The 11578-nt window shown below is 40.7% G+C and overlaps 1 protein-coding gene across 1 annotated transcript; it reads right to left on the bottom strand.

Moving 5' to 3' along the window:
- Window positions 1–457: 457 nt before the first annotated feature.
- LOC114549627 (vimentin-like) lies at window positions 458–10962 on the bottom strand. Its single transcript, XM_028570009.1, has 8 exons — window positions 10715–10962; window positions 9309–9348; window positions 8126–8221; window positions 7720–7878; window positions 6079–6224; window positions 5607–5816; window positions 655–683; window positions 458–468 (listed from the first exon to the last, which is right to left on the bottom strand). Exons 1-8 carry the CDS (start codon window positions 10960–10962, stop codon window positions 458–460), a joined length of 939 nt encoding a protein of 312 aa, XP_028425810.1.
- Window positions 10963–11578: the final 616 nt, after the last annotated feature.

Raw genomic sequence — 11578 nt, 5'->3', positions numbered from 1 at the left:
AAAAATGTGAAGTGGGGGCTGATATAAGGGTTTGGTTACGACCAATACATTCATCCATCCAGAGGAGCCACCAAATGGAACTTTTGTGAACAAGAGTTACTTAATCTCCGACATCCTGTAAAATAAAAAGGCATCAACAGTTTACAGTAACTCATGTCAGCCAGCAGGTGGCTCTAAACATCCTCACAGTTTCCTCTCATGTTCAGTCTGTAAAAACAGCTCAGGGAGATTCCCTGAAGAAAAAGTAGTTCACACAGCATCATCAACCGGAAACCTAATTTAACTAACCAGCTGCACTAATAGAGGCTACTATTTAGCTCTTATATTTTAACATTTGATCAGATACAAATACACTTTTATGAAGAAATTAGGCTATTGTGTTCATGGTCTCTTGCAGAAAATACTCTTATACTGAATGCATCACCTGTTCATTTAGCTTCAGATCAACCCAAGATGTTCACAGAGAATCTGCAAAAGATATCAAATGAAAATCAAATAAAAAAATATTTCCTTCTGAGATGTAGCAGAGTAGAATAATAAAGTAGCAGGAAATGTTTAAGTTAAGTACAAGTAACTCACAATCATACTTAACTCTTGAGTTAATGTGCGTTGAGTTACTTTTGGTGAACAGTTGACATTTTATAAAAGCTATACACTGGAATGGTTTAAGAGGGATCGTTAATCTTATTAGTTTCACCTGTGCTTTTTCCTGACAAGTCAAAATGTCTGCTATGAATAATGTATATTTGTTATTAGTGGTAGAAGAAGCATTCAAATCATTTATTTGAGTAAAAGTAAAGGATGCAAAAAACTATGCAAATACTCCATTACAAGTAAAAAGTCTTGCAACTAAAATTGTATAAGTAAAAGTATTAGCAACGAAAAGTATCAAACGTATAGTTTCTCGTAGTAGTAGTAGAAGTAGAAGTAAAAAATACCATAAAAACGAAATATCCAAGTAAAGTACAAGTAGGTCCTACTTAAAAACAACAAAAAACAGTAGCCTACTTAAGTAAATGTACTTGTTTTTAATTTTTTTATTTAATCTTTACCTAACCAAGTAGGCTGTTGAGAACGGGTTCTCATTTGCAACGGCGACTGGCCAAGAAAAGCATAAGCATCAGGACAACATACAGTTTCATATTCAATACAATACAGGAATACAGAGTACAACAGGCTACATGAAATGCAGATTAAGTAGGCATTACAAAGCTGGCGCAAAGTGAGGTGTAAATAAGTCGGTGGATATGTGAAAGATAAAATAAAATTCATGAAATTCATGTGCTACAGCAGCTCAAAAGAAAAAAATCTGAATAACACAAATAGACATAAAGTGATAAGGTAATAACACAATATACATGAATACAGAGTCTATAACACTGCTGAGATATAGTAAAGAGTCAAGAAACAGTTAAGTGCAAGTTGTGGTGTAGTTAATTATGTAGGTCAGTGATAACACAATAAGCATGAAAAGACTATAAAGACTAAGTATATAAAATGCTGAATGTAGTGAAGAGTCAATATACAGTTAGTGCCTAGGTGGTAATGTAGATCAGGAATAACACAATATGCATGAATAGACTAACTGTATAAATGCTGAAAGAGCCAATGTAAATATGAATAGAGAGACTATATAAACGCTGAAATGTAATTGTGTGTAAAGCACACAGCACAGTATATTATGATTTATTTGCAACAAATGCACATTAAACCAACAGGTGGGTAACTTCTTGCGTTACAAGCTCAGTAACTGTTAAACGTATTGCTTTGTTGACCGTCAGAAGTCTTTTTCATCAAAGTGCGTTTAGCTCCGCCGGAGTCTTGTCTGCTCAGCACCTCGGACAGCGCCTGGCGTTGAACTCTGCAGTCCTGTTTGGCAGCTTCTGTCCGGGTCTTCCTAGACTGACAAGCCAGACCCACATCCAGATGTTGGGTCTGGGGACTCACCATTGGCAGGGCTCAATCCGAGGGCCGGGAAAAACGGTTGTTTTTCAAATTCTGTCTGCACGCAGTAGGATAGCGCTACAACCAACTAGAGCAACGCTTCTTTGTTTTCAAGTAGCAGGGAATTCACACAAATTACATTTTCTGCCGCTAGGGTGCATCTAGATTTAGGTTCCTCCGGCTCTGAACCCACTTTCGCTAACGTGTTTCTTGTCCGCGTTAGAGCAGAAGTCACCGAGCCCATCACCAAAAAAAGGTTAAAAAGCTTCAGTCAGAATTGGTTACTCTGAGTTTATCTCTCATGCCACTCAAAACCGGTTGAAACTTGACACAATAAAACAAAATTAAATGTTTTATATCTATGTGTGTTTAAAGGAAAATTCCAGCCAATTTTTATTTTAATCTTGTAACTACTGCACTACTGTTTTTTTTAGGGGGGAATAAACTTCAAGACATGACATGACCTGTTCTCTGGAGGACATAGCCAGACCACCGCCGCTCTGTGGATTGTTGCCTGGCTGAACACACTCACTGGACGGCAGCTAGCAGCTAGCAGCTAGCAGCTACTGGCAGGATCGAGACAAGGACCAGGGTAGGTGAATTTAAACAATGTCTGAGTTGAAAACGCATCTTGTTGTCACGTTAGGGCCCTGTTCATGTTGCACAGACATTTTAATTGCATTTTGTGTCTGTTTAGAGGCACAAAGGCACTCTAAAACTTGCCCTGACAACTGCCGTTTTAAATCAGTCGAAGCTTGTACGTAGCTGCAGCTACTCCGTGTTGCCTGCACCTTGGGATTTGGGTTGGTTTTTTTTCAAACCAAAGTACACGCATATTTATAGCGATCAAGATTAACATAAAAATTGGCCGGAATTCTCTTTTAACTTGGCGAAACCCCACGTCTGTCATTTACAACCCATTAGCTTGTCATTTTTAGATAAATTCACCGACAGAAAGATATCAAATTGATTAAAGAACAGAAAAACTGAGTTTAACCGGAGAATGTCGGCATGTCTCCTTCGGTTTGTGTCTCCTCTGACAGACACGTCACATAAGTAAGTTGCTCTGTCGACAAACGGGGCAGACCGGCGAAAACATGCAACATTAATTAACTGCCAAGTATCCCAGATTATTAAAATGGGCAGAAAGACACATGCACTGACTTAAAGAGGCCTAATATTGTTTATGATAATCATAAAAATATGTTTTTAATGTATCTGGGATAAATGTGATTTTATCAAGCATCATGCTACTTCTGAAAAAAACGTCTGCTGTAAATGATCCACCACTCAAGGTAGTTCAATTTACAGTAATCACCGACAGATGGCAGTCAAATAAAGTATCTTATTTTCCACACATTAACATTAGATTGTATCATCGGGCAGCATCAATTATCATATTATATTAGAACAAGTGACCTGTGAGTAAAGGACCGTAACTTTGTAATGATAAAATGTTATTTTGTCAAACTTGTGTAGCAATGCAACAGTGTAAAATATCTCCATTACAGAGGCCTGCATTCAAAATCTTATTTGAATAAAAGCACAGCAGTATTATCTGCAAAATGCACAAGCATCAATTCAGTACATAAAATTACTCAATATCAGTCCAATTGTTGTGTTATAGTAGGCTATTGTATTTGATACATGTGTGAGAAGTATTGTAAGCTGGTTGAGGTGCAGTGGTTCTCTCTTTCAAAAACATAAAATCATGATGATTATGTTTATACATCTGGACAATTTTGTCTCTAAATCAGTTTTGCTTCTTATAACAGCTAAGTATAAGAATAATTTAAGATTTTTAAGACTGGTTGCACAATTTATTTACTTGCAAATGTGAATGTTGTTAAAATATTTCCACCTTTTTTCCTTTTATTAATATAAGATATTGTTTTACTACTTCTACTTCATCACCATAAAAATACTACCAGCAATACCAGCAAATACCAAATACCAGCAAAGTATTACACCTTGTGTGCACAGTATTGAGATACAGTCCTAATGGTTTATTGCTGCATACAGGCTATTGTGACATATTTAGCATACAGATTTCCTGGATTGAAATACTGTATTGATCAAAACATTCTACTTTGGTTACAAAGAAAGATTTTTCTAGACCTTATTAAGGATTCCTATCTTCTGCAGATTTCATTATGGTCTAAACAAATGTGACAAAAGAGAATACTTTCAGCGGAGGAGGAAGGAAAATACAGTCTGTGTCAACTAACAGGCTTACATGTTACTTACATGTTCAACTCGTATAAAAGGCACTTTTCAAAGCTGTTTGCTTTTTGTGTTGTTTGTTTGCTTGCTTGTAGGTGAAATGTTTTTCTTAATATTGTTTGGCAAAGACATTATTACTTGAAGAGGATCTAATGGTTCTGGAACCTTAGGGCCGTTACAGAGTCAACGCATCGGGCTGAAATAGCGTACAGCAGGAGAGAGAGAGAGAGAGAGAGAGAGAGAGAGAGAGAGAGAGACCCAAATGTATTTATATATTTTTAAAACCTGCTAAATGTATTGGTCAGTGCTACCCAATCGTAGTACACTGTACTGGTGGGGAACCACGCCAGCATCTTATAAAAAGAAGTCAGCCAGCCAGCTGCTCCCTGACGAGAGCCACTCTCCGGGAGGGTCTGGCTGTGCCGACCGAACACCGTGGAGCACTCTGCTGCCCCCTGTTGCGTGGGCGGTGTATTGCATTTCACGCATCGTCCGTGACGCTTCCGTCTACTTGCGTCCGCTGTTTAGACTATGAAAGGGAGCGCGTCGCTCGCGTTGCTTGTTCGCGTTGACTCTGTAACGGCCCTTAGGCCCTCAGGCCCTCAGAATTCTGACTGCAATTACCCTTTCTCTAAACCGTCCCCTTCAGTGTATTCGTTAATCCTATTAACTGGTGGACTGTAATAAAATCAATGAGACAATAGATTTGGAGTTAACACTCTTTAGTAACAGTATTTTAAGATTACAATACACATGTGGGCTCAAAACTGAGACTAAGTATCCTTGGCAATTAGACACAAAGTACAGGACTCAGATCCACGAAGCCTCCACGATTATGAGCCCTGACTCGCCCTGTCTATTTATCCTCCTCTCCGGGTACTCCGTCAGGCTCTTCTTGCTCCCTGTGACCTTTTCACCGGGCGCCTGGACACACACACACACACACACACACACACACACACACACACACACACACACACACACACACACACACACACACACACACACACACACACGCACACACACACACTACTCTACCAGCTGTTTCCTGCCTTTGACCAAACTGCCATTTCTTGCCTCTCTTAGACACACACATATATCCACAATTAGTACACAACATCTAAATGAAAATTATTTCTAGTCTAATCATGCTGAAGGAACTCAAGGCTACTCATCATCAGCTGGCTCGTCTTCGTCGCTCTGAACAAGGATGTAGAGGAAAAAGAAAAGGTTAGCAAGCTTGTCTGAGCTTAAATTATCATCATTCATTGATTGAAAATAACTTCAAGTGGATTATACCGAGGAGTCTGACGAGGTGGTGATGATTCTGGAAAAAGAGAAATACAGTCCACAAATTAACACTTGTGTCCTTGTTTTACGTCATGAATGTTAATAAGCATCTCTGTCAGCTAGACATTTTGAAGATCTTCTTCCTTCACCTGTCCACCTCTCCATCCAGCAGCTTCTTGTAGGCGGCAATCTCTATGTCCAGGGCCGTCTTGACATTTAGGAGGTCCCGGTACTCCTGTTGGTCACGGGCCATCTTGGCATTCATTTTCTGAATTTCCTCCTTCAAGCTGCCGACGGTTTTCTTCTCCACTGAGAAATTCTCCTCCATCTCTTTCATCTGGACGTCCAAGGATTTGTTTTGGGACAGCAACCAAGTGGGATCGAAATTACATTTAGGTAGAGAAAATATTTTCAAATAGAAATAAAATAAAAGGGTGATTTTTTTATGCTTTTGTGACCTGGATGTGTATCCATTTGCTGTGTCATTATTTAAGCATGCAGCTGTTTCTGAACTTTTTGTGCTCCATTTGTTTGATTCCAGCTACAGATGGACTGACAAATTTTGGGTTTTGCATTATTATCTTGTGCAGTACACTGTAAGCCTAATGTCGCCTACTCACAGTTCCTTTAAGGGCATCCACCTCAGAAGTTAGTGACTGAACTTTGCCCTTATGATCACTGGCCTCTTCCTTGGCCTGTCGCACCTCTTCCTTGGCCTGTCGCAAGGCCTCATTATTCTTATCTGCCGCTTCGGTGAGTTCATCAAGCTGGTGATCCCAGTGACAAACAGAGAGCACAGGGTAGAACTGAGTCAACTGTTCAATAAATGATGAGTCAGAGTTTGAGGGAGAGTGACTATGGCAGATAGCGTGAAGCATGTATGAAAGATGTGGCCACAAGAGAAGCAGTTTTGAGGTTACACTGTTCATGACAATCCAATGTTCAATGGTCATAAAGAAAGAAAGGTTCTACTTTACTGCATTTCGTTTCAGTCTTTTGACAGATGATTTGATGCCTTTTTTAAGAAAAAAATTAAAAACAGCTGATTTTTGGGGCCACATTGGGGGCAGTGGAAACACGCTGTGAACACAACAGTGACACTATAACTTTTTAGGTTGATATGATGAACTTGTTAGCAAACAGTCAACACCCATTTACATATAAGCAGATGAGGAGAAATATTATCATTTCTTTGGAGTTGTGTTTCTGGCCCCCTGATAAATGTAAGTCCAATATTCACTCTAGTTTAGCTCTGTTTTGGTCGCTACTAAGTCCTGGGGGGAATATATGTCTCATTAGCTGTTAAATGCTCCTCAGAGTTCACCAGTTAGTTGCTAACTTGGTCAGCCATCTGGTGCTGGGCAGGTGGTGCCTACTGCAGCCAAAAACAACACTGATGAGGGCCATGAAAAATGATCCAAAACAGTACAGTTGGGGGTCAGAACACCAAATCAAAGAGCTGAAAGACACTAAAATGCTTTGTGGAATTAAGGGGATCTGCAGAGTCAGGTGGGTTTATCACTAGGAGTAAATGGCCCAATCCCAAAGTGAGCCCTGAGGACTAAGGACTAAAGACTCACAGACTTAACTGATCTCAGGTGCTAAGTGAGCGAGTGTGTGAGGCCACATGGGCTCAGATAGGTATAAATGGGATTGGGACAGCACTTCACGAGATCACATGTTACCTTGGCGACGTTTAATAACAAAGATGTTGCTGACACGGTTTGAGAATCTTCATTTTAAGTTTGTTGCTTTCCACACGGCCAAGGCCCAGGAGACGGCTGCCTGATTCCAAACTCTTGTTTTACAAGCTGGACACCAGGTTGGTCTGTTCCGTGGCCGTGTGTCGTGCTGTTGTTTACCTTTGTAATTTCCGGATTTCCATACGGTCTCCGCGGTAAACGTCACAACGCTTTGAACTGTGGGTAATTCCCTTTGGTGAAGTCTGCATCGATGCAGACTCACGGAAAGGGCTCGGTAAGTGTGTACTCAAACCCTCACGCCCTTTGAAATTCGACATTGGGACAACCCTGAGCTCTTACGAATTTTGCGAGAACGCGCACCAAAGTCCGTGAGTCTGTGAGTCCGGACTTTGGGATTGGGCCAAAAGTTTTCAAATACAAGTAGTCATGTGATCCATTACTAGATTAAAATGTGCCGAATGTGGGATTATATTCAAGCTTTAGTCCATTTATCCTGCTGCTTTTGAATTTCTTGAACATATTTTAAATTACGCAACATTCTCTTGTAGAAAATCTTTACCTTGGATTTGTACCGTTCCTCAGACTCATGAATGTTTTTGGAGGCCAATTTCTCATACTGCTCACGGACGTCCCTCAGAGCATCTGTAAGGTCAGGTTTAACCACCCCCCTGTCCACCTGCACATACTGCTGCGGCTGGGTCTGCAGCTCCTGTATTTCCTGCAATTGAGTCAATAGAACTGTCATGTACAAATACTTTTTAGCTTACTCAGATGACATACAGTACATTGAGGACAGTATTGCGAGTATGTAGACTTTCCTTTTAATGTTCATTTATATACTTTTCAATGAGTTTCCTAGCTGTATATAATTGCACTGATGCATTCCACCCTACGTTTGGTACTCTGACCAGATTAACAAATACCTCAAATTATTTGGCCCAGTATTAAAAAAAAAGGAAGCTTACCCTTTCATGCAGATCCTTGAGGAAGATGATTTCTTTCTGGAGTGACTCAACCTTCCACCCTAGAGTCGCTGATGTGATTCTAGAATCGTCCAAATCCTGTGTAGTGACACTGACTCTTAATAAGGTTACTTGTGAAAGTGACATGAATTATGCATTATATGTTTGCTGACATAGAAAGAAAATGCTCTCTTAAAAATGCTTTACAGACCCACTCACACAACAACCACGTACACACAATGACCCATTGTGTAGCGAGGAAAGGTCACAAACACATGCATCCAATAGAAATCAACTGTAGGCACATGATAAATGTCACTGCCACCAAGTCCTCCAAACTATGCGACCATATAGGCAGTTTATTCCTATCATTTAATACGACCCAGGTTGTGATGGTGCAACTATACTGCAAGGACAAAATCACTGGAGAATTTAAGTTTAAGTCTGCAGCCATGCAAATGCACCTCTTTTTATTTTTTAGTGTGACACTGATTTGAAACTTTTTCCACAACTCAACACTTAATTGATCACAATGAAACCCAGTGATAGTGAACAATCACTGACAAATGAGTGAGAATTGAATGTGCTGATGTTCTCTCTGAATGAGACTGGATCACATGGTGGCTTCTCTTCTCGCTCTGATAACCACATTGGGTCCTGTTGAGGGTAAACTACGGGATTAATGTGGGAATTTGATGAATGACAGATGATATAAAACCAGTATAAATAACCGAACATATAGACACGTCAAACAAACATATACAGCTAACCTCTTCACTCAGTCTTTGAGATATAGATTAGGTAGCGCATGGCTACCGTGACGGCAGCCATGCGCTCCGTCACAGGTACATACTGTTTGGTCCAGCTCATTCAGTGTGACCAGTAAGACTTAAAAAGATCTCCTCATTGCAGGCCTGATTTAACAGTAACAAATTGGTACCAGGACAGGGTCAATTCTGCTCTACAGTGCATTTCTGTCTCTGCAGCTCATGAGCAATAATTAGATATGGATCAGGTAAGTAAGCCTCATTGAGATAATTGAGGTTTTACATCCCTTGATAATGTTTTTTTTTTTAAAGCTGAATAGCAGAAGAGATGGGGCAGTGCTCAGTAGTCATCAGCATCTTCTGCTGTTGAAAACTAAGGTCATCCCTATTATTATTACGATTATGAGGCAGAGATGTACCTGATGTGCCTTCTCCAGCAGGGATCTCTTATTCTGCAACCTACAGAGACAAAAAACAGGCATTTAATTTTAACTGCTGATGGGACTCTTGCCTTCCACCTTAACCCTCGTGTCGTCTGCCCATGGACCATGCAACTTTTTTGGTTTCTTCGGGTCAAAATGTAAACCTTTTTTCAACGTTTTGGACGTCTTTTTCGACACTTTTGTTGCTTTTCCACCAATGTTTTTGTCACTTTTTGTAACAAATTTTTTCTGCACCTTTTGCCATTTTTGTGTTTTTCCCCCATGTTTTTTAAGCTTTTCCCAACATTTTTGTCACTTTTTCAAAGAAAAATAAATTAAAATGCTATAAAATTGAATAAAACCTGTGAAGAGTGTTGTCGGGAGCCATCCACATTATTTATTTTGTAAATTTGGTTGAAAGAAACCCAAATTTCTGATATAGAAACTATTTGAAAACAGGTCAGATTTGACCCGAGGACAATGGGAGGGTTAAAAGCATGACATGACCCTTTTGTCTGCCTCCCCAGCTTTGTTTGCCTTTTCTGGCTCCGGCTCCACTTCTTCATGAAAACATTTCAGTGTAAGATAAACTTCACTCAGACACAGAGCTGGTATATATACTGTATATATTTGACTAGTTACTGAAGTATAGCCCAACACGGTCTCACGGCAGTTTGTGATATTGTCACGTTATTTTTTATCTATTGATTCGTGTACAACACGTTTATCTTGTTTTTTTCGTGGTGGCCAGCACAAAATGGGAACCATCTATACGGAGGTTGTGTTTAGGAAAAGATTAACGGGGAAAAGCAAATGTCACACCCTGGGACACAATCCGCGGTCTCTGGGGGACACACGACAACAAGAACGGGACGGCGCAGGTTGGGTTTAGGAAAAAAACAACTGGGAAAGGGCGCGTCACACGCCGGGAGACGGCGGGGGAAAACAACATACAGGGAAACAAAAGCCATGCGGGACGCGATCCCCGGTCTCCGGGGTGAAAGTCCTGTATTGTTTGACCCATCCACCACCCCGACCAACTGCCTTATGCGGATTTTCGGCATTTCACACTACTCACTACCGTATTTTAGCTGTGATCACGACATATGCTTTCCATTGAAATACATTAGTTTACCTTTTCGTGCTGGCCACCACAAAAAAAACGTCCCAGTGAACACGAATCAATAGAATAAATAACATGACCGTTTCACGAACTGCCGTTAGACTGGGTTGTATAGCCTGTAATTAAGTCTATATAACAAGGTTATGAATAAATGGGGTATGCACATAGGCATACTGATAATAACAAATCTGATTTATAGGTCTACAACATAACAAAATCTGTATGGAGTTTCTTAAAAATCACACAGTGGAGAACAGAGACATCACGCCACGCCTCCTACTTCTCTTTCAGGTTATCCCGCTCAACTTCCACCTGGGTCTTCTCTTTGCAGAGCTGGTCCACCTCCTCCCTCAGGTCCCATATCTTTTTCTCGTACAGAGCTCCAACCCGGGATGTGCCTTTTCCCCGCAGCTTCTCCAGCTCCGCCAGGTGTTTCCTTTTCTGCTGCTCCAAGCAGTGGACCTTTGCGATGTAGCTAGCAAAGCGGTTGTTGACCTCCTGCATCTGAACTTTCTCGCCGTCTGACATATTGTTAGAAGACGGTGGAGCTGTTTTTTTTGTCAGACAGTAGCTCGGTGTTGCTCTTGTCCTGAGTGCGCCTTGGAAGGCGTTTCTTAAACCATTACTTATTTATAGTCTCCTCCTCATGCAAATAACTCAACAATGACGAGTAATACCTTGACAATCCAGCATGTAATAAACATACAGTGTATCAAATATGTCAGGGGAGACTCTTTCGCTCCCTGTCTTTCTTTTTCTCTTTCTTTCTCCCTTCTCTGCATAGAGAGCTGTCAGTACTCCAGTGCTGCTGACTAACTGAGATTCAGTGATTGTGAAGGGAGACGCAGGGCAGCAGAACTAATCCAGGGACACTATACACCTCTCAGCCACGCTGCACTGGTGCTACTGGGTCTACTGTGCTCTTTACAAAACACAACAAAAGAGGTTTTCACAGAGATTATTTCACAGAGATTATTTCACAGAGATCACATTTTTGCCTCGAGGGCTCAGGTGGCTGCAGTAGATTGAAGTTGGCATGTTGCCCCTAAGACATGACAAACCCAGCTGAGCTGGTTTTATCTTTGTAAAGCATCATAGGCTGGGGAGAACATCAAACTATAATCTGGCTTTGTTTGAGCAACAT

The sequence above is a fragment of the Perca flavescens genome, chromosome 22 (genome assembly GCF_004354835.1).
Source record: "Perca flavescens isolate YP-PL-M2 chromosome 22, PFLA_1.0, whole genome shotgun sequence".
In the NCBI taxonomy this organism is placed as follows: Eukaryota; Metazoa; Chordata; class Actinopteri; order Perciformes; family Percidae; genus Perca; species Perca flavescens.
This window is presented reverse-complemented; position numbering and strand designations above follow the sequence as displayed.